The 23,593-nt window shown below is 41.2% G+C and overlaps 1 protein-coding gene across 1 annotated transcript; it reads left to right on the top strand.

Moving 5' to 3' along the window:
• The first annotated feature begins 10,701 nt into the window (after positions 1-10,701).
• On the top strand, positions 10,702-22,595 carry LOC100136269 (zinc transporter Slc39a7). Its single transcript, XM_021572015.3, has 8 exons — positions 10,702-10,984; positions 11,639-12,105; positions 12,920-13,088; positions 14,365-14,442; positions 14,638-14,760; positions 16,783-16,899; positions 19,315-19,511; positions 19,755-22,595. Exons 2-8 carry the CDS (start codon positions 11,644-11,646, stop codon positions 20,007-20,009), a joined length of 1,401 nt encoding a protein of 466 aa, XP_021427690.3. The 5' UTR covers positions 10,702-10,984; positions 11,639-11,643; the 3' UTR covers positions 20,010-22,595.
• Positions 22,596-23,593: the final 998 nt, after the last annotated feature.

Here is a 23,593-nt window from a genome sequence, read left to right as displayed (position 1 = left end):
TGGTGAGACAAAAGGGGAGGGGACAAGGGAGGGGGCGAGGAGCATGAGGGGTTCAGTGAGGGGGCCCATTGTCCAGGCTCTATAGGAGGCTCGGCGCATTAGGCCCAATATCCACTGGTGCCTAATCGTGCATATCATTTGACAGGCAATTGACTCTGGCCAATGTCCACGCAAATGTGGCTATTGAGAGCCACAGAGGGCTGTGTGTGCCAGATCTGTGCCTAGATAAGTGATGCTCAGGGAAAACAATTGGGTATTTGCGACATTTCATTCAGGTCGCGTTTGAATCAAAAATCCTCACAGACAATAGAAAAGAATGAGAAGGCCAATTTATCACCATTTGCTCAACGTAGCAAAGAGTTCCAGGTGTTTCCAACCTGGAACACATGGACTGCATGGAATTGGTTTGAACACCAGACCACCACAGCAAAGCACGAATCTCCATTCCCCCACAGGCCTTAAGATTCATTCATTTCATATCAACTGCTTCTAAATCTGCAGTTACGTTATCAGGCCAAGCTAAACGTTCAAGTGTTCAAAATGGTACAGATCCCAAGTGCCAAATTTGAAATGTTAATTCAGTCTAAACTAACATGGTGAGAAAAAGATAGAAAATGACCCACTGGCCCAAATAGCGAACCCATTCAGCACTACGATCCAAACGGCGGGTTATAACTGAATCAGAGGACAACACGTTATGACACAGGGATGGGGTGACTAGCTTACAATGCAATTAAAGCTACACCAACACCCCAATAGTAAACAGCACAGCCCAAAGACCCTAATGAGGAGGGGATGAAAGGCCATGATCCATGCGTCATGGCCGACAGTAATTGGATTAAAGGCAGCCATGGGAGAACATGGCAGACCAAGTCCAATGCCCCCGCTTGACACCTTTTGTGAATCGCCAGAAACACTGTTCAGAGCAAGAAGATGAGGGACCAAAGCGTTTAACGTTGCGTTGTAGCTACAGATATGCCCAAAGAGAGAGCGGTGGCTAAGATACGCAACGGACACATTTTTATTAAGAGATTTGACAACTCAATCTTAGATTTCTGTTAGTGTTCGGGCTATATCCCATAATTGACAGAATAAATAAGGAAATATGGGAAAGTGTGGATGCATCTTTAACGAAATGTCTTAGTGTAGTTTGATCATTCAATGAACTTGATTTGTTAGAGATAGATTGTGTCACATATTTTTGTTTCATTATACCAGAATGTGCATCTCCATTCCAATGATTACCATTTCAACAAGTAAAATATTCAAGTATACCTTTTCAAAATGCTAAAAAAGGTAGGTAATAAAACACACAGTACAAAATGTTTAATTCAAGTAGTTTTTGGTGTGAATAACATTAATAATAATAGGAGACCAAGTGAACATTTGACAAGAGTGGAAGTTGGGATTGCCCCTTTGCTGACCTTTGTTCATGCTAGATGCAGCAATGCCATGACCACATAAATTGTGCCACTTCCACTTGCTCTTTTGAGTTTCCAGACGCAAAGAGAAGAGGGCTATGTCTCTAGGAAATGGTAAGTTCCCTGGGTTCAATCTCTTTAAATCTCTACCCATGTTGATGTGATCCGGAGAGCCATTCTGCCCCTCCGTCCTCTCCCCCAGTGCAGGCTGGGAGAAGGACCAAAAATGGTAATTTTACACCAATGTGATAATCACTTCCTGCCAAGACACATAGGGACAGAGTTCAAAGTATTCGGTACACAAATATATTTTAGGCCTCCATTTTCAGAGCCCATTTAATGTCTCTGTAGCCAGGAGGATCACTGAGCTAGAGTTGAGTCTCACCTATAGCTTCTAAACATGCTGGACTGATATGACACAGCATCCTAAGAAACTTGCTAGCTGTAAGGTCCTGGGTGTCGTGAGGGTGAAATCAGGCGCAAGAAAGCAGAGTTCAATAAAGTGCTTCTTTAATGCACACACGGTGAACTACGGTCCCCCCACTTACGGGTGCTCAAACCAAATGCCCCAGACACAGGGAACGAAAAACAGTCTAGCACTAAATACACGAACACGTACATCTAATGCAAACACCAGGGTTACAATAATCAATCCCGCACAAAGAACCAGGCGGGCCGGCTGACTAATAAAGCCTCACTAATTACAACCAACTCAAAACAGGTGTACTCAATAAGCACATAAGGAGGGGGAGAAAAGAATCAGTGGCAGCTAGTAGGCCGGGGACGACCACCACCGAGCGACACCCGAACGGGAAGGGAGGCCACCTTCGGTCAGAGTCGTGACACTAGCTGGATGTAGATCAAAAAAAAAATTCCAAGGAGTTATAAAAATGTAACTCAAGCTCTGTCCTCCCTTTTGGTCTTATGGAATTCAAATTGAATCAAGTCAATTGTATTCCTCATTGTACAGTCGTGGCCAAAAGTTTTGAGAATTACACAAATATACATTTTCACATAGTCTGCTGCCTCAGTTTGTATGATGGCAATGTGCATATATTCCAGAATGTTATGAAGAGTGATCAGATGAATTGCAATTAATTGCAAAGTCCCTCTTTGCCATGCAAATAAACAGAATCCCCCAAAAGCATTTCCACTGCATTTCAGCCCTGCCACAAAAGGACCAGCTGACATCATGTCAGTGATTCTCTCGTTGTGAGTGTTGACGAGGACAAGGCTGGAGATCACTCTGTCATGCTGATTGAGTTTGAATAACAGACTGGAAGCTTCAAAAGGAGGGTGGTGCTTGGAATCATTGTTCTTCCTCTGTCAACCATGGTTACCTGCCTAGAAGGCCAGCATCCCGGAGTTGCCTCTTCACTGTTGACGTTGAGACTGTTGTTTTGCTTGTACTTTTAATGAAGCTGCCAGTTGAAGACTTGTGAGGCGTCTGTTTCTCAAACTAGAAGCTCTAATGTACTTGTCCTCTTGCTCAGTTGTGCACCGGGGCCTCCCACTCCTCTTTCTATTCTGGTTAGAGCCCGTTTGCACTGTTCTGTGAAGGGAGTAGTACACATCATTGCTCCAGATACGCAACTAGTCTGTACGAGATCTTCAGTTTCTTGGCAATTTATTGCATGGAATAGCCTTCATTTCTCAGAACAAGAATAGACCGATGAGTTTCAGAACAAAATTCTTTGTTTCTGGCCATTTCGAGCCTGTAATAGAACCCACAAATGCTGATGCTCCAGATACTCAACTAGTCTAAATAAGGTCAGTTTTATTTCTTCTTTAATCAGGACAACAGTTTTCAGCTGTGCTAACATAATTGCAAAAGGGTTTTCTAATGATCAATTAGCCTTTTAAAATTATAAACTTGGGTTAGCCAACACAACACACAGGAGTGATGGTTGCTGATAATGGGCCTCTGTACGCCTGTACTGTAGATATTCCATAAAACTCTGCCATTTCCAGCTACAATAGTCATTTACAACAACATAAACAATGTCTACACTGTATTTCTGATCAATTTGATGTTCTTTTAATGGACAGAAAATGTACTTTTCTTTAAAAAACAAGGACACTTCTAAGTGACCCCAAACTTTTGAACGGTAGTGTACATACAAACTTTGGAACGGTAGTGTATGTGAAAACGGCATTTCTATTATCTGTGATTAAAAAGACAAGATCCTAAAAAATCACAGGGCAGGTTTCAATGTAAAAGAAAAATTCAAAACGAGCTTCTAGCCAGAGGGCAGAGGTGGATGAGCTTGGATGAACTAGTACTACTCTCTGTAGTTACTCTCTGGGAGCTGTACTTGTACTCTAAAGCAAGTCATTTCTGAAAGAAGTCACTTACTTTTTACTCAGTTACATTTGACCAAATCACTTCAGTTACATAGATTTATATTGTTCAATTGTTGCTCTCAGAGGAAAACCTTGTAACTCCAAATGTGGAGATTATATATACTTTTTTACATGAATTGACACTATTGGTTCCCATTTACGTCTGTATGAACGTTTCACGACCCCTTGGCTAATGAAGTGGATACAAAATACACTATATATACAAAAGTATGAGGACATCCCATCATATTAGTGTCTGACAGGTGTATAACATCGAGCACACAGCCACACAATCACCATAAACCAACATTGGCAGTAGAATGGCATTACTGAAGAGCTCCCTGACTTTCAACGTGGCACCGTCAGAGGATGCCACCTTTCCAACAAGTCAGTTTGTCAAATTTATGTCCTGCTAGAGCTGCCCGGTCAACTGTTTAGTGCTGTTATTGTGAAGTGGAAACATCTAGAAGCAACAACGGCTCAGCCACGAAGTGTTAGGCCACACAAGTTCATAGAACAGGACCATTGAAAGCTGAAGCGCATAGTGCGTGAAAATTGTCTGTCCTTGGTTGCAACACTCACTACCGAGTCCAAACTGCCTCTGAAAGCAACATCAGCCGAATAACTTTTCTTTGGGAGCTTCATGAAATGGGGTTCCATTGTCTAGCAGCCACACACAAGCCGAAGTTCATCATATGCAATGCGTCGGCTGGAGTAGTGGAAATGGGTTCTCTCTGGAGTGATGAATAATGCTTCACCATCTGGCAGTCCGATGGACAAATCTGTGTTTGGCAGATGCCAGGATAACGCTAACTGCCGCAATGCATAGTGCCAACTGTAAAGTTTGGTGGAGGAGGAATAATGGTCTTGGGCTGTTTTTCATGGTTCGGGCTTGGCCCCTTAGTTCCAGTGAAGGGAAATCTTAACGCTACAGCATATAATGACATTCTAGATGATTTTGTGCTTCCAATTTTGTGGCAACAGTTTGGGGAAGGCCATTTCCTGTTTAAGCATGACAATGCCAGCATGCATAAAGAAATGTTTTGTTGAGATCAGTGTGGAAGAACTTGACTGGCCTGCACAGAGCCCTGACCTCAGCCTCATCGAACACCTTTGGGATGAATTGGAACGCCGACTGCGAGCCAGGCCTTTGCCCAATATCAATGCCCGGCCTCACTAATGCTCTTGTGGCTGAATGGAAGCAAGTCCCCGCAGCAATGTTCCAACATCTAGTGAAAAGCCTTCCCAGAAGAGTGGAGGCTGTTATTGCAGCAAAGGTGGGACCAACTCCATGTTAATGCCCATGATTTTGGAATGAGATGTTCAACAAGCAGGTTTCCACATACTTTTGGTCATATAGTGTATCTGCATTCCCAGTCATGTGAAATCCATAGATTAGGGCCTAATGAATTTATTTCAATTGACTGATTTCCTTATATGAACTGTAACTAAGTAAAATCTTTGAAATTGTTGCATGTTGCATTTATATTTTTGTTAAGTGTATGTTCAATGTTGTTGATTCATCCTCAGTTTACTTCTATCATAGCCATTAAACTCTGTAACTCGCTTCCTGGTGAAATCGCTGAGTAGTTTCCTTTCCTCTCCAGCAACTGAGTTAGGAAGGACGCCTGTATCTTTGTAGTGACTGGGTGTATTAATACACCATCCAAAGTGTAATTAATAACTTCACCATGCTCAAAGGGACATTCAATGTCTGATTTTTTTTTACCCATCTGACAACAGATACACTTCTTTGCGAGGCATTGGAAAATCTCCAAGGTCTTTGAGGCTGAATTTGTGTTTGAAATACACTTCTCGACTGAGGAACCTTACTGATAATTTTATGTGTGGGGTACAGAGATCAGGTAGTCATTCAAAAATCATGTTAAACACTATTATTGCACACCGAGTGAGTCTATGCAACTTATTATGTGACTTGTTAAGCACATTTGTACTCCTGAACTTATGTAGGCTTGCCGTAACAAAGGGGTTGAACACTTATTGACTCAAGACATTTTCATTCAATTAATTATTTAAAAAAAATCTAAAAACATAATTCCACTTTGACATTATGGGGTGTTGTGTGTAGGCCAGTGTAGGCCAGTGTAGGCCAGTGACAAAACATATCAATTTAATAAGGGGTGTGAATACTTTCTAAAGGCATTGCATTTGAGTAAAAAGTATCTTTGGGAATGTAGTGGAGTAAAAGTAAAAGTTGTCAAAAATTTGTAATAGTAAAGTCAAGTACAGATACCCTCAAAAATACTTAAGTAGTACTTCAAAGTATTTTACTTTGTTACTTTACACCCCTGCATCCATGAAGTTATACAAAATATTTATTCAAGAGGGAGACTCTCACAGAGACTCTCCTAAACTTGCTTGGAACACACACTATTATTTTAAGATTTCTTCTTCATCCCAGCCTACTAACACAAAAATGAGGTACTTACATAAGCTGGGTAACTCCTCTGGAGAAAAAATACATTTGTGGAATTTTAATGCGTTTGAGCCAATCATTTGTGTTGTGGCAAGGTAGGGGTGGTATATAGAAGATATCCCTATTTGGTAAAAGACAAAGTCCATATTATGGCAACAACAGCTCAAATAAGCAAAGACAAACGACAGACCATCATTACTTTAAGACATGAAGGTCAGTCAATCCGGAAAATTTCAAGAACTTTTCAAGTTTCTTCAAATGCAGTCGCAAGAACCATCAAGTGCTATGATGAAACTGGCTCTCGTGAGGACCGCCACAGGAAAGGAAGACCCAGAGTTACCTCTGCTGCAGAGGATAAATTCATTAGAGTTAACAGCACCTCAGATTACAGCCCAAATAAATGCTTCACAGAGTTCAAATAACAGACACATCTCTACATCAACTGTTCAGAAGAGACTGTGAATCAAGCCTTCATGGTCAAATTGCTGCAAAGAAACCACTACTAAAGGACACCAATAAGAAGAAGAGACTTGCTTGGGCCAAGAAACATGAGCAATGGAGATTAGACCGGTGGAAATCTGTCCAAATTTGAGATTTTTGTTTCCAACCGCCGTGTCTTTGTGAGGTAGGTGAATGGAAGATCTCCGCATGTGAGGTTCTCACTGTGAAGCATGGAGGAGGAGGTGTGGGGGTGCTTTGCTGGTGACACTGTCAGTGATTTATTTAGAATTCAAGGCACACTTAAAACCATCATGGCTACCACAGCATTATGCAGCAAATGAGCCATCACATCTGGTTTGTACTTAGTGGGACTGTCATTTGTTTTTCAACAGGACAATGACCCAAAACGCACCTCCAGGCTGTGTAAGGGCTATTTGACAAAGGAGAGTGATGGAGTGCTGCATCAGATGACCTGGCCTCCACAATCTCCTGACCTCAACCCAATTGAGATGTTTTGGGATGAGTTGGACTGCAGAGTGAAGGAAAAGCAGCCAACAAGTGCTCAGCATATGTGGGAACTCCTTCAAGACTGTTGGAAAAGCATTCCTCATGAAGCTGGTTGAGAGAATTCCAAGAGTGTGCAAAGCTGTCATCAAGGCAAAGGCTGGCTTTTTTGAAGAATCTAAAATCTACAATATATTTAGATTTGTTTAACACTTGTTTGGTTACTGCATGATTCCATATCTATTATTTCATAGTTTTGATGTCGTCACTATTATTCTACAATGTAGAAAATAGTAAAAATAAAGAAAAAACCTTGAATGACTAGGTGTTTCCAAACTTTTGACTGGTACTGTATATATATTTTAAAAAATCCCACCACTTGAATATTGATTCCCCTATTAACAGCTATTAAAACTGAAGAGATTACCATACAAATCATGTATTAAATTAGTATATTAGACTAGTGTTTGTGAGTAATTGCGTTGACCTTTTAAGATGTGAAGGTAGAATTTTAGGTGCATGATGCTGTCAAGTTTTGAAAACGAGTTACAAAAAAAAGAAGTAACCCCAGCTAGTTTTTCCTGCTTTGTTAAAATAAATTACCATTGCTACCTACAGGTTATTCATAAGAAATAGAAAAGCTATGTGATCTGCTGTCACTAGCACAAACCACGTATCGTTTGTGTAATGTCTTAAAATGTATAAAGGTTTTACATACTGCGTGAATATGTTTTTAGGGTTGTTTTTACCACTTATGCTGTGTGTTGTATGTTGCTTTAAACTTTTGACACACTTTTGTATCATTCCCACCATTGAAAAGCAATCTGTGGGGTCCAAATTAGAAAAGGAAAACGTTTCAGTGAAATGACTGAAAAGCTTCATTTTCAAGACAGTCAAATCTATTCCAATGTGGGTGACAACTGTGAGAAAGTGAAAAGAGCGGTGCATATGATTATGGGCAAGGGCAGGACTGGGCAGGCTGCAGACGGACAGAGAAAATAACATTTACCTTGAACTCCGGCTGCTCTGTCTCTAGGGCGGGGTCAACAATTGTGCAAGGGTCTGACAGGGTCAGGGGGAGGGAGGAACCAGGGACCGAGGCTGCCCTGGGGTCGTGGGGGCTACCCGGGGGTGTGGGGGGAGGGGAGGGGGGTATTGGCAGATTTAGGAGGCAGATGCTCAATATGCAGATGTCTAATCGAATTGTGGGATGTTAAATTGGTACCACTGATTTGCATCAATACAATAGGCCTCCCATTCCGCCTTGGGTTTAGGGGTCAACCGAGTTCCCTTGCATGGAATAAGCAGCATCTGAAAAGGTGTGAACTTCATAAAGCAAGCAGACTGCTGCTTGGTGGGAAGACACAGAATTAAATATATATGGGATATACTTCCTATAAATGCAATATCTGTCGCTCTTATTTTAAATGTATCTCTATTCCTATAAGCTTGTGTTATATCAGATTAAGGGATATTGTATTCAGTGGTTAAAGGCCCAGAGCAGTCAAAAACTAGATTTTTCCATGTTTTATATATATATATCCACACTATGAGGTTGTAATAATACTGTGTAATTGTGAAAATTATGATAATGGCCTTTTAGTGTCAGTGCTGTTTGAAAAGACCACCTGAAATGTCAACCTGTTTTGGCGAGATAGAGTTTTGGCCTGTCTTGTGACATCACCAGGCAGTAAATTAGTAAATTAGACCAATAAGAAAAAGAGTTCCAAACCTCTCTGTCAATAATTGTACGTTTTCTCCACCCCACTCAGACCACTCCCAGACAGTCCTATCTAAATTCTTTCTTTGAGAAATTGCTCTTTGCTAAGAAGCTATTTTTGTTTCTTTTTGGCCATTTTAATTGAAAACAATCACAGTAAGGTACTCAGAAATAATTTGATATTGAGATTTTTTCAAATCTGTCTGCAATTTGACTTTTAAATTGAACTGGGGCTGGGCCATTCCACCAATTCGATGCCTTTTGAGAAGTGTAACTTCATGAAAAAAACGCTGGATTTCATACATTTTTGTAATTCTGTCATAAAAAGCATGTGTTCAACTGATAAAAAAATATGTTTTCCCATTAAATAAAATGCTATAGTAAGTGCCTATTAAGTTAGAATATTTCTAGTCTGTCTATCTATGGGTAACAGGGTTGACATGTCATGCTCAGCCAGCTCAGTTTTCCACCACAAAACAGCAAACACAGTAGAACCAGCTCACCTGCTTTTACACTATGATTTGACTATTAGATGTTCAATGTTTCTTTTGAAAAAGATTTTAAAAGGAACAGTTTCACCTAAAAAGAGAGTTCAGTTCACTTAATAACAGGATTGACCTTAAAATGAGGGACAGATGTAAATGAATCACTAATTACACTAAATTACTTTGTCAAAGCAACAAAATAACTAGTTTTTAAATTAGGGTGAAAACTTGGACAAATGTGTGGTTTAAGTGACAGAGGGTGCACGGAGGGACATATCAAAATGCTGGATTTTGGCACTTTAGTGTGTCTTTATTCATATAGAAAATGTGAATTATTTAATTCCCCATGTGGTCTATATTAAAGGGCACTTAATTTAACATAACAGGATTTTAAAATGCAATATTGGTGCACAATTTCTACTTGAAATATCAAAGGGATGCAAAAGGCACTATTGTCAATGGGAGAGCCAGGCAGAGCTGAGCTCTCGAAACTTGGAAAAGTAGGATAAAAGTATGACAAACTAAGATTAGGGTTAGGGTTGAACATAAGGCTGGGCTAAGGTTAGGGTTATTGCTAGGGTTCGGGTTGAGCCAGGGTGTGGACCACAGGAGGTTGGTGGCAGCTTAATTGGAGAGAACGGGCTCGTGGTAATGGCTGGAGCGGCATTAGTGGAATGGTATCAAATACAACACACGGTTTCCATTCCATATGCGCCGTTCTGTTATTATGAGCTGTTCTCCCCTCATCAGCCACCTGTGGTGTGGACATGAAGCCATGGTTAGGGTTATGGCTGGGGTCAGGGTTGAGCCAAGGTATGGACATGGGACACGAGGAAAGTGTGCAGAGACATGGCAGATGAATGTAAACATGGCTCAACTGTAATCCTAATCCTTTTTTTTCCTAATCCAATTAAGTTTTGTTAATTGGAATTCCATTGCTTTTCATAGGGAAACTTCAACATCAAATGCAGTATTCCTGTCCTGATATTGTGAAATATTCCCATTTCTAATAGTACAAGTGTAGAAGGGTAGCCTAGAATGCTTCATTTAATTAGGCCTACATTTTTTTCCAGTCTTCATGTGGAATCTCAGAGAGCAATACATGTAAACTGTAATACAACACACTCTCAGTTGAAAGTAAACCTCCCCTAAATAAGATCATTCCATTATTGGTCGTTGTCTTTTCCAAAGTTAACTTTGCAATAATTTCCCTGAAAATAGTAGTCAGAGAGATACAGAAGATGTTCATACAGTCAATCAACTAAGCAAAACAGAACCGACTGCTTAATGCACTGGTGCCTATGGGAGAGCTACTCCCTTAAGCAGACCAGTATTGTGACAAAAAAAATCACTGGTAAACGGCCTTCATTCATCCACCATATTTGAGTCCGCATCCTGCTTCTATGCAGGATGAGATTACAAAAATATAAGTCTCGCGATGTTATGACACGTATTCTTTAGTTACACCAGCGAATGAAATCACGCGAGGTTTCTATTAATTTGACTAAATGCCACGTCTGAGAACGAATAGACACTTTTGAGATCTTCTGTTGGGAATCATTTATCTGATAAACCGTTATCACTGACCCGCAACATTGCAGACTGGTTATCCGTGCATAATTACAGCAGACAGGTGAGTTTAGGGCAATTCGTTTATACTGCAACATTGTTGTCATTACCGCTAACAACTCCAATTACCTAAGTTATGTAGGTAACGTTTACCCATTGTTTGCTATTGTACAATGCTAGTTAAGTATCCCGCCAACTGATTTCGCATGCAAATCTGAACTGCGACATCTGCATTCGATTAATCGCATTCATAGGCAGCTATTGTTGATGTGGCTAACTTAGCTGTTAGACAAACAGTTAGTGGCTAACTTGCTAGGCGTTAGGTACAACAACAATTAACATACAGTATGTTTCAAGCCATCACTTTAATAACACGGCCTAGCTAAGTTAGTTACTCAGCTAGGCTACTAACCCCATTTGGGACCCTGCCCCTCTTCCTTAGTGTTTGACTCCTCATACCCCCCTTGTACGCCTATTGCCTTAGCAGAGGGCCATTATGGGAATGCTGTTAGGTATAGCAGATGGGATGTTGATCATGTTAATTGTTGTCTAACTAGCTAGTTAGCCTAATATTTGTTCCATAACTAGCTAGCTAAAAGCCATCCACTGTAACTACCCACAATCTAAAAACAATAAGATGTTGCTGTATGAAGCTAGTATTGCTGTACTATAGCAGCCTGTTGTAACCATAGATCTTCCCTTTGGGTGTCTGTCCCAGGTGAGATGATGGCCCATGGACGTCTGCTAGCACTGTTCACAGGAGCGGTGCTGTTGCTAGCCGCCCAGCTAACTGTTGCTCACAGTCACTCTCATGACCATGGGCATGCACATTCGCATGGGGGTGGCGGTTGCCATGGTCATTCCCATGGCGGTCAGAAGCTGCACCAGGGGGCCAGCAAGTGGAGTGCTGAGGCCAACCTGCCCCCAGCAGAGGAGTCGCACCACGGTCACGCACATGACCACGGACATGACCACGGACATGCTCACGCACATGACCATGGTCATGCTCACGGACACGACCACGCCCATGACCATGGTCATGCTCACGGACACGACCACGCCCATGACCATGGTCATGCTCATGAGCACAAGGAGGAGAGTGGACACGGGCACACCCAAGGAGGGGAGAGGGTGAAGAGGCAGGTGGAGGAAGAGAAGAGGGACATAGTGGAGCTCTGGATGCAGGTATTGTCAGTGGAGACCTTGGAGCAATACATGAATGGACATGGAATGTGTTGTTCTGGATATTTGATACATTATTATTGTCCAGAACCTGTGCTACATTTAGATGTCCGTTAGTGGTCATAGCCTACCTTCAATCAAATCATATGCAAAATGTCATATCTTTGTCTGTCGGTGTCCCTCCTGTTCGTTCCAACAACCTGACTTTCCCTGTGCAAACATAGGCTACCTATCTCTCCAGATTCAACGGATCACTGCTGTAGGTACAAAAGCAAACAGTTACTGCTTTCACTTTTCAACAGACATTTCCCTTTTGCCAGTGAGTCTGTTGCTAAGTTTGATGTCGAGTTCTATTGACTAGTTTGGCTTTGACAACTGGACTAGACAACCTCCGCAGTGTACTGCCATTAACTTTCTGTTGGTTTTGACTGCAGAGCGAGATGTCTCTGTTATGAAGTTTACATTTTTATTTGCTATGTTCAACAGGATTAGGTTTCTTAGACACCGTTTTACCATTATTTAAACGTGCTGGTCAGCACAACTCAGGAGGTCAACTATTTAGGTACTGTCAATTGAATTGGACTGAAACTGGAATGTATATATTCGGCATTCAATTATTGAAAGGCTTGGAATCCAAGCACTTTTGTAGACAGGAAATAGCTTTTCCTTATTTGATGAAGTTCATTAGATTGGTTTGAGACCCTTGGAAACTCGGCACAGCCATCCTTATCAAGTGTGAGATTATTTTACCACACACAAGCACCCTGTTAAAGTGGTCCTTTATGACCTGCTGTCTATGTTTCTCTCTTATTGTTAGGCCATCGGTGCCACTCTGCTAATCAGTGCTGCTCCCTTCCTCATCCTTTTCCTGATCCCGGTCCAGTCCAATACAGACCAGCACCAGAACCTCTTGAAGGTGCTGCTGAGCTTCGCCTCTGGTGGCCTGCTGGGAGACGCCTTTCTGCACCTCATCCCTCACGCCCTGGGTTAGTAAACCTATCGCAAGTATCGCCACGGTACATTTCTTAATTCAGTGAAAATAATTGATTGCCTATCTATTCTATTGAATATTTCATCTTTACGCAATAATCAGTGAAGCAAATGTAAGCTCTAAGATGAGCAACTTTTTTTTGATTTATTGGTTTGTAGTTAAAAGGATGTAGTCTTTCCTCATTTACCTCCAAGAGGAGGTTTAGAACTCAGTTGAATGAAGTTGAAACCCTTCTTGTCACAGCACAATCCATTAAAGGCAAAATATCTTACATCTATAGACTCCTTTCTGAGAAAGGAAGCTCCTCCTTTACTCCTTTGAAAATAATCTGGGAAAAGGACCTTGGTCTGACTATCAGTGATGAGTTATGGGCGGAGGTTTGCGACAGGGTATACTGCTCCTCTACCAGTGTAAAAATGAAAGAATCTAATTACAAATTTTTGTACAAATTTTTATTATACTCCTTTGAGACTCCATAGAATGAAAACAGATATGTCTCCTAACTGTAAAAGATGTACCTCTGAAAGCGGAACCTATATGCATGTATTTTGGAGCTGTAGGGAGATGCCCAGCAGGACTTTGTTCTTGATCCTGACAGAGAAAATTTGCTTATGACTATTACATACTTTGCTAAGAAATGTATTCTTCTATTGTGGGCCTCTAATACCCCTCCTACATTTAAAATGTGGATTGACCAGATTGTTGACTTTCTTCCTCTTGAAAAGCTCACTTATGACCTCCACAAGAGACAGCCCAAGTTTGATAGACTCTGGTCTCCACTATTCAACTATATTTCAAACTGGACAGAGTGAACGGGGTGACTAGGGAAATGCGCAGATACATGTTGTGTAAGGTACTGTAAAACCTAACAACGAATTATTGGCCCGTCGTCTCAGCGAATGCTTGAAATAGCTGATAAGAACCTTGATAGTGCTGCTGCAAGTGTTATGTTTTTTTTTTTTTTGTGTGTGTTATATATATATATATATATATGTGTGTGTACCAAGGAAAATATATAGATTAAGAAAAATAAATGCTTTTATTTGACTTTATCATTCATTTTAATTGTATTTTTATTTTTTCAAAAGTATTATTATTTTTTTATTTTTTATTTTTTTAAAGCCTGTCACATCTGTGAATGTGGAATGTGTTTTGTTGGTTGATTGAAAAACAAGAGAACTTAATAAAACTTTAAATTGAAAAAAAAGGATGTAGTCTTTGTCAGTTTTTTTCTTTTTCTCATTTTCATTCTCTCTTGCTTGTTTTCACAGAGCCTCACTCTAACCATGGAGACGAGGGACAAGGCCACTCTGACAGTGAAGAATCACAGTATCATGGCCACTCACATGGTATAGCTCTGTTGTGATCTCTACATTTACCATCACCATACTATCCAGCATATCCATTACATACCAGTATTTAGCATGCTTCAGAATGACACTGACTCACTCTCTTCTACTCTTTATTATTTATTTATTTTATTGAGTCTGGACCCATTTTGGCAAAAAGCATGTCCCTGACGGTGTTCCTTATCACACCTGTAGGTGCTGCCCATGGTCACATGATGTCAGTAGGGCTGTGGGTTCTCGGTGGAATCGTGGCCTTCCTGGTGGTGGAGAAATTTGTTCGCCTCCTGAAGGGTGGGCACGGACACTCCCACTCTCAGGGTAGGTAATACATTTTGATTTGAGTTTGTAGCACGGGCAAAAACAGAACAACAATTTATAATGATGCATGTGCCCCTGCTATTTCAAGGCTACATCCATTCAATAAGAGCTTTCTTTTTTACCATAACTCACATGCCTTGAAATGATCCCTCTGTTATGCAATGCATTTTTTTTCCTTTTGCCCACTTCTGCTTTTGTCTATATCTATGTAATGCATGTCAATTGTTATGGAATAGTTACATTTGCGTCATTTAGCAGATGCTCTTATCCAGAGTGACTTACAGGAGCAATAAGGGTTAAGTGCCTTAAGGGCACATTTACAGATTTTTCACCTCGTCGGCTCGGGGATTCGAACCAGCGACCTTTTTGTTACTGGTCCAACGCTCTTAACCAACGCTCCTAGATTAGGTTTTAGGAGCATAACACACTACACTACCACACTCCACCCCCGGGGGGCAGCAGCTGGTTGGTTAACCTCTCTAGGGTATGTGGGATGCTAGCGTCCCACCTGGCCAACATTCAGTGAGATTGCAGAGTGCCAAATACAGAAATACTCATTATAAAAAATTCAGAAAAGATACAACTGTTTTACATTGGTTTAAAGATTAACTTCTTGGGAATCCAACCACTGTATCAGATTTCAAAAATGCTTTACGGCGAAAGCATACCTTACGATTATTTCAGAACATAGCCCAGCAGACAAATCATTACAAACAGTAACCAGCCAATCAGAAGAGTAACTAACACAAGTCAGAAATAGAGATACAATTAATCCCTTACCTTTGATGATCTTCATATGGTGGCACTCAGAAGACAGTAATTTATTCAATAAATGTTCCTTTTCGATAAAGTCTCTCTATATCCGAAAACCTCAGTTTTCTTCGCATTTTCTTCAGTAATCCACAGGCTCAAACGCAGTCACAACAGGCAGACAAAAAATCCAAATTGTATCCGTAAAGTTCATAGAAACATGTCAAACGATGTTTGTTTTTAGCCTAAATAATCTATAATATTTCAACCGGACAATAACGTCGTCAATCTAAAAGGTATGCAAGAAAGGCACTCTCTGGTCGCGCGCATGAAACACAGCAGGGTCCACTCATTCCGACTGCTCTTACTCCCTCATTTTTCAGAATACAAGCCTGAAACAATTTCTAAAGACTGTTGACATCTAGTGGAAGGCATAGGAACTGCAATTTGAGTCCTAAGTCAATGGATTCTGTAATGGCATTGGATAGAAAACTACAACAAACAAAATAAATCCTACTTCCTGAATGGATTTTTCTCAGGTTTTCGCCTGCCAAATCAGTTCTGCTATACTCAGACATTATTTTAACAGCTTTGGAAACTTTAGTGTTTTCTATCCAAATCTACTAATCATGCATATCCTTACTAATTATGCATATCCTATCTTCTGGGCCTGAGTAGAAAGCTGTTTAATTTGGGCATGCTTGTCATCCAAAATTCCAAATTCTGCCCCCTACCATAGAGAAGTGAAGTGCTCTGCCAAGACAATAAGTCTTGTGAAGCCTTGATAAGAAGGATCTGCAATTGTTGTTATCTTTAGTTTTGGTTCAGGCCTTTTTGTACTGTTTTTGTATATATTTATTTTATCACCATGAACAAATGATAATCCGCTTGGGCTGGCCGACTCAGGTGTCAGGACGGAGCTGGCCCTGAAAACAGGTAGTGTCTGTCTCCTGGGCACATGCATATAACATGGTCCTCTCACATAAATGTGCACATTAAATCAGGTTGCAGACCATTTAGCTAGGCCTAGGACCCCTAGACCTAGTGAATGCAGCCAAATCATTAGGCTAGCGAGTTGGTTTCGTAACCCGACCTTTGGGTCCATTTTGAAATCTGGCCATTGATGAGATTTTCCTCTAGCCGAGAGCTGCTGTATGGTTGGGTGATTTGATGCTACTCTCCTACTTTTGGAATAAGGCAGGGTCAGTATACCAAAGAGTTATGTGCAACATTTTTTATTTTCTTTCCTATTTTCTCGTCTCCTATTTTCAGCTGCTCCTAAGGCAAAGGAGAGTGACGGGGAGAAAAAGAAGAAGAATGAGGGTGAGAAAGATTCAAAAGAAAACAAAGATGAGAAGACTCCAAAAGAAGTGGAGGAGAAAACTACAGGTAAGATAGTTGAATAATTGTCACTTAAGTTGTTAGTGGGCAGTTTGCCTTCACTGAAATGGCTCTTTTAAAATCTCAAAACCACTTTTGCTCCATGAGAATATTTACTTTATGACAACATTTCAGTTACCAGCATCCCATCAAGCCAGTTTCTCTGTATGTAACTATAGCAATGTTGTGATCATTGTCCACTCTCCCTTCTCAATATTAAGCAGGGCAAACTTTTTTTGGTGATTTCAAATTAAATCGATCACAGCATGTTTTTGGACTCATTCAGAAGTTTTTAACCTCATTTAAGTGCAATATCTCTGCAAATGTATGTAGAAAGGTCAATTTATATTCCTAAAACTTCAATTTAAAATGATGCTGTCGTGGCTTCCTGTTGACAAGACATTTTGATAAATATCCCAATGTCAAAACGGTTCATGTGTCCAAATCAATAAGTAATGATTCAACAGTTCCTGATATATTGAAAACATAAACAGTTTAAATAAAACATACTAAAAAAGAACATGTGCAAGAATAGTAATCAGATTACTTGTATTTTTTTTAAACGAGCACCTTATAAACTGCACACATCTGAGAATAATTTTTACATCACTGGTTAGAAGAGAATTTGTTGAGTCATCTAAATTCTAGAATGCCAGCTCGAAATTCTGGGAGTGCTGGAACGGGGCAGAAACAAATCATTTGCTTGAACTTCAACGAATCACGAACTTGCATAGGATATCAATAGTGCTGAGCAATTAACCGAAATGGCAATTATTTTGTTTAATTTAATTTTTTACTCCCTTTTTCTCCACAATTTTCGATCTTGTCTCATTGCTGCAACTCCCCAACGGCCTCGAGAGAGGCGAAGGTGGAATCATGCGTCCTCTGAAACATGACCCGCCAAACCATGCTTCTTAACACCTGCCGGCTTAACCCAGAAGCCAGCCACACCAATGAGTCGGAGGAAACACTGGCGACCGGGGTCAGCCTTGCAGGCACCCGGCCCATCAAAAGGAGACGCTAGAGCGCGATGACCCTCATTCTTCTTTCTTTTTTTTTTTGGCCCCACCGGCCAAACTCTCCTCTAACCCGGACGACGCTGGGCCAATTGTGCGCTGGCCTAAAGGACTCCCGGCCACGGCTGGTTGTGGCACAGCCCAGGAATTAACCCGGGTCTGTAGTGTTCTATATAATTATCATGTTTTCCGAGCTAAACTAACTATAATGACCACAATCCACTGCACGGCTAAATTTGTCCGGTCTGTGTTTCTTATACATAGAGAGCAGTTTCTTTGCGAGATATCTCTACCTGAAAATACATCATCTAAGTGATTGATAGTTGTCATTCAGCAGTCAAAAGTATGCCTTATTTACTTTGAAGAACTACAAAATAGGGTTTTGTCAGACAGCACAGGCGGCAGCAGCTCTATAGAGGTGAGATGATGACTTGGAATAAAATAGTGATCAAATAAAACAAGTAATATAAGTAACTGAAATATTTGATTTGAAGTAATGTGAATAAATGCGGGTTAATAAGTGATAAGCAGTCATGGGCAGTCACTACCATCATGGGACTTGTATTGTTTTCTGTGTTACAGCATGCAACCCACACAATGCATAGTGCATTTCATGTTTAGTTTTTTTAATAATTGAAACTGTAAATCGTGATTAAAAAAAAAAAAAAAAAAAATGTTTAATCGAACAGACCTCCTAAAAGCAGTAATAGCTCTAGATATCAACACGGACAATTGGTGTATTGGAGTAAGGCCATCAACTTTTTCTTTTTTTTCCCACCCCCTTTTTTTTCTCCCCAATTTCGTGGTATCCAATTGGTAGTAGTTAGTCTTGTCTCATTGCTGCAACCCCTGTACGGACTCAGGAGAGGCGAAAGTCGAGAGCCATGCGTCCTCCAAAACACAACCCAACCAAGCCGCATTGCTCCTTGACACAATGCCCATCCAACCCGGAAGCCAGCCGCACCAATGTGTCGGAGGAAACGCTGTACACCTGACGACCGTGTCAGCGTGCACTGCGCCTGGCCCGCCACAGGAGTTGCTAGTGCGCGATGAGACAAGGATAACCCGGACGACGCTGGGACAATTATGCGCCACCCCATGGACCCTCCTGGTCGCAGCCGGCTGCGACAGAGCCTGGACTCGAACCCAGAATCTCTAGTGGCACAGCTAGCACTGCGATGCAGTGCCTTAGAACACTCGATTTAATGCATTTGTGATGACTAAACTTTTATACAATAGTAAATGTAGCACACTCAGACATTTTTACAACAATTACATGTATTTATTTGTACTTCAACCATGGAGAGAGTTAACAAATGCTCCTTAGCACAATTTAACCAGGTGCTCTAGACTAGAGTCCATAGGGTCTGTGCAGCAGGATGAGTGTTTGACGTCCCTATCAATATAGATATCAAGGTGTCGGGCTACCTGAACCTGGCTGCTGACTTCACACACAATTTCACTGACGGGTTGGCCATCGGGGCATCGTTCCTGGTGGGCCCAGCAGTAGGCACAGTCACCACTCTCACCATCCTGCTGCACGAGGTGCCCCACGAGATTGGCGACTTTGCCATCCTGGTCCAGTCTGGCTGCACCAAGAAGAAGGTAATGTACAAGCTTCAGCTTTTCACAATGATTGATGTTACACATACTGTTGTCGGACAGGAAACGGACATTTTCTTGACTATGTACTGAAACAGGCTCGGTACAACATCTGTCATGACGACGACACAAAGCCTATTGACACATGGTGGCAGCAGTAGGGTTTGTCTTTTCTGTTCCAACAGCCTGTATGAGAAAGTCTCTGTAGGTAGAAATGTCCATTGACAACTTCCTCTTTCCCATCAGGCTATGTGTCTACAGCTGCTGACAGCCTTGGGGGCTCTTGCCGGCACAGCCTGCTCCCTATTGGCTGAGGGTGTGGGTGCGGCCGCCACAGCCTGGATCCTACCATTCACTGCGGGTGGCTTTGTGTACATTGCCACGGTGACGGTTCTGCCTGAGCTGCTGGTTGGCCGCTCCAGTCTGGGCCAATCAGTGATGGAGATCCTAGCGATGCTGGTTGGAATTTACATGATGGTGCTAATCGCAGAGTATGAGTGAGACAGCGAGTCATCAAAAAGTAAGGGCGGTAGAAGGAGGGAGGGATTTAGAGGAGGAGCAGAAACCGAATGTGAGAGATGGATTTATACGATTGGAGGGAAAGATACTGATGGAGTTTAAAGGAGAGGGTGAGAAGATAAGTGACAGACATGGCTTTCACAGGACTGGACTAGGTTCCAAAGGGGACTTGAATGGGGAGTAGCATTTTAACACAAACCATCTGCAGGATGATGAGCAATAAGATATGTACTGTACAAAGTCCTCATCGGCATGTCTAAATCAGATAGGTCATCAAACCGAGACTTAGGCAAGCTACGCAGATGACTTGGGAGTTGTAGTTCATCGTCCATTAATAATTGCAGAGTTTATTCCCTTTTGGTCATAAAAAGGCTAACCAAAACAGTGTCCGTTTAAGTTGCCGTGAACTATAGTTAAAATCAAGAATTGCAATCATACCAATATGTTTAATGCTTACTTTTGCCTTTAATTGTACTTGCAGAGATCACAGATTGAACACAATAGAACTAGACAGTAAAGTGGTTAGGGCATTTTCCTGGGTTTAAATTCAGGGTTTATTTGGATCAGAGTATGTTAGTCTACAACTGGAACATTCCAATGAAATGAAAAGGGCATAATATTATAACGTGTAGTCCATAAACCAGGTCCCCAAACAGCAGCCATCTTAGATACTTGACATATGAGGCCAAGAGGCTCCTGAAATGTCATCAGCTTCCGGAATGTGACTTATTGGGAAACATGAATAAGCTGCTTTAGATGTCTACAGCACACGGCAGTTACTGACCAAGCCACTTGTTTGTAACTGTTTTCATAACTGTTGGATGCTTTCGAGTTGCATGAAAATCATGAGTTGTACCAGTATGTGACTATCTCTTAATTTCATTATTACTCAATGGGTAAGTGATGTAAGCTGTGCTTAGAGGATCTTTGGAGTATGATTAGCTTCATAGTGAATAAATTGCTTTGAATGTGCCCGTCACATGAATTACCTTCATAATGTGGAAGTACAGTAAATTCATGTATTTAGGGTGGACAGGCCATTTGGAAACTGAACCGATTATCCAGTGACAGGAATCTTCCACCCTAATTTATCTTAATGTGTCTGGAAGGAATGTTTGACCTACCTTTGAACAACTGAATGATGAATCCTCTTCTACTTTTGTTTAGTGTTAATAAGCCGCGGCAGCAGGTTTTGTTGAATTGTAACATTTATTCATTTTTATTCACGTGTACTATTCTCTTTTTTTTTTCTTGAATGGGTGTCTGCTTTCCCTCCACTCTTGAATAATACAGTAGGCCTTATGTGTCATAAAGACAATCAATGCTGTAGCTGTAATGTGGTTAGAAAGAGCTCCTTCACCCTAAACCATTCTGTATGTACACGACTGCATCTTTGGGCTGATTCCAAACCAACCCCACGCTGCTATCCCCATTTACCTTGTTGACTTTTTTGTTATGTATCTGAGATGGTTTGTATTGTCAATATTGTATAGTAAGCTGCTTTACGTAGGCATTTGTAATAATTAGGTTGTTTCCATCCAATGTATTCCTTTACATTGCCAGTCTTATCAGATGCCTTAAGTTGTCAACATTGGCTTATAGTTGGGTGCAATGGCTTGATTTGGAATCAGAACTTTTAATCAGAGGGACCAAGTAAAAAGGATTAATGTTAAAGTGGTGGGTGGGAGATTTAGTAAGAGAGTATGGTGGAATTTGTGTTACTTTGTTTTCTTGGACTTTTCATTAAACAATTAAGATTCCCTTACAATGTTTACACTATATTTTACTGGGTCCCTGTTTCTCATTAGATAATGCAAGAGAACATGAAAAATACAAGCAATCCAATACTTGATTAGTTTATAATCCAACCTAGGCTAGATATTGGGGGGGAAATTAACAACCGATCACAAACACAAGATGCAGGCCAAGTGTGACCGTATTCTTATATATAATATACATACGCTAAATGTACAAAACAGTAGGAACACATTCCTAATATTGAGTTGCACACCCGTTTGCACTCAGAACCACCTCAATTCTACAAGGTGTCGGAAGCGGTCTACAGTGATCCTGGCCCATGTTGACTCCAATGATTGCCAGATTCGTGTCAAGTTGGCTGGATGTCCTTTGGGTGGTGGAAAATTATTGATACACATGGGAAACTGAGTGTGAAAATCCCATCAGCGGTGCAGTTCTTGACACTCAAACCGGTGCACCTAGCATCTATGTCATGGAAAGAGGTGTTCCTAATGTTTTGTGCACTGTGTATGTAACTGCTTTGCTTGAAATATCTTAGTAAAACTTCTAAACTTTTACGTTTACCACAAAAATTATGTTAAATTAAAGCAAGCCCGCATCTTTACTTGTAAAGTCATCCTCTAGTTTGATCTTGTTCTTGATACCATGTCTTATTTTGAGGTGCTTTGACTGTCACGCCTATGCTAATATTGTTCAAATTCGCTAGCTAGCTAGCCAACAACTGTAACGATGTGTTTGAGACAAGTGCTCATTGTGCAAATGTATGTTTTCAATAAACATTGTAGACGAAATATAGTTACATGTCAACAATCTAAACCAACCCCGTCTGTTTTGTTGCTAAACAGCCAACCTGTCTATTGGAGAAGCAGTTTGTGCCCAGAGCCATATACACTGAACAGAAATATAAACGCAAAATGTAAAGTGTTGGTACCATATTTCACGAGCTGAAATAAAAGATCCCAGAAATGTTACAAACTCACAAAAATATTATTTCTCTAAAATGTTGTGCATAAATGTGTTTACATCCCTGTTAGTGACCATTTCCCTTTTGCCAAGATAATCCATCCACATGACAGGTGTAGCATATCAAGACGCTGTTTAAACAGCATGATCATTACACAGGTGCACATTGTGCCACTCTAAAATGTGCAGTTTTGTCACACAACACAATGTCTCAAGTTTTGAGGGAGTGTGCAATTGGCATACTGACTGCAGGAATGCCTACCAGAGCTGTTGCCAGAGAATTGAATGTTAATTTCTCTGCCATAAGCCGTTCCAACGTCTTTTTGGAGAATTTGGCAGTAAGTCCAACCGCAGACCACGTGTAACCACACCAGCCCAGGACCTCCAGATCCGCCTTCTTCACCTGTGGGATCATCTGAGACTAGCCACCCGGACAGCTGATGAGACTGTGGGTTTGCACAACCAAAGAATTTCTGTACAAACTGTCAGAAACCGTCTCGGGGAAGTTCATCTGCATGCTCATCTTCCTCACAAGATTCTTGACCTGACTTCAGATCGACGACGTAACTGGCTTCAGTGGGCAAATGCTCACCTTCAATGGCCACTGGCACGCTTGAGAAGTGTGCTCTTCACAGATGAATCCCGGTTTCAAAAGTGTATGTTGTCTTGTGGGCGAGCGGTTTGCTGAACATGGTGGCGGTGGGGTGAGCACACGGTGGGGTTATGGTATAGCCAGGCATAAGCTACGGACAATGAACACAATTGCATTTTATCAATGGCAATTTGAATGCACAGAGATATCATGATGAGATCCTGAGGCCCATTGTCATGGCATTCATCTGCCG

The sequence above is a fragment of the Oncorhynchus mykiss genome, chromosome 18, assembly GCF_057628025.1.
Source record: "Oncorhynchus mykiss isolate SJ-2025 chromosome 18, ASM5762802v1, whole genome shotgun sequence".
Lineage (NCBI taxonomy): Eukaryota > Metazoa > Chordata > Actinopteri > Salmoniformes > Salmonidae > Oncorhynchus > Oncorhynchus mykiss.
The sequence above is the reverse complement of the archived record's forward strand: the minus strand, read 5'-3'. Positions and strand labels throughout refer to the sequence as shown.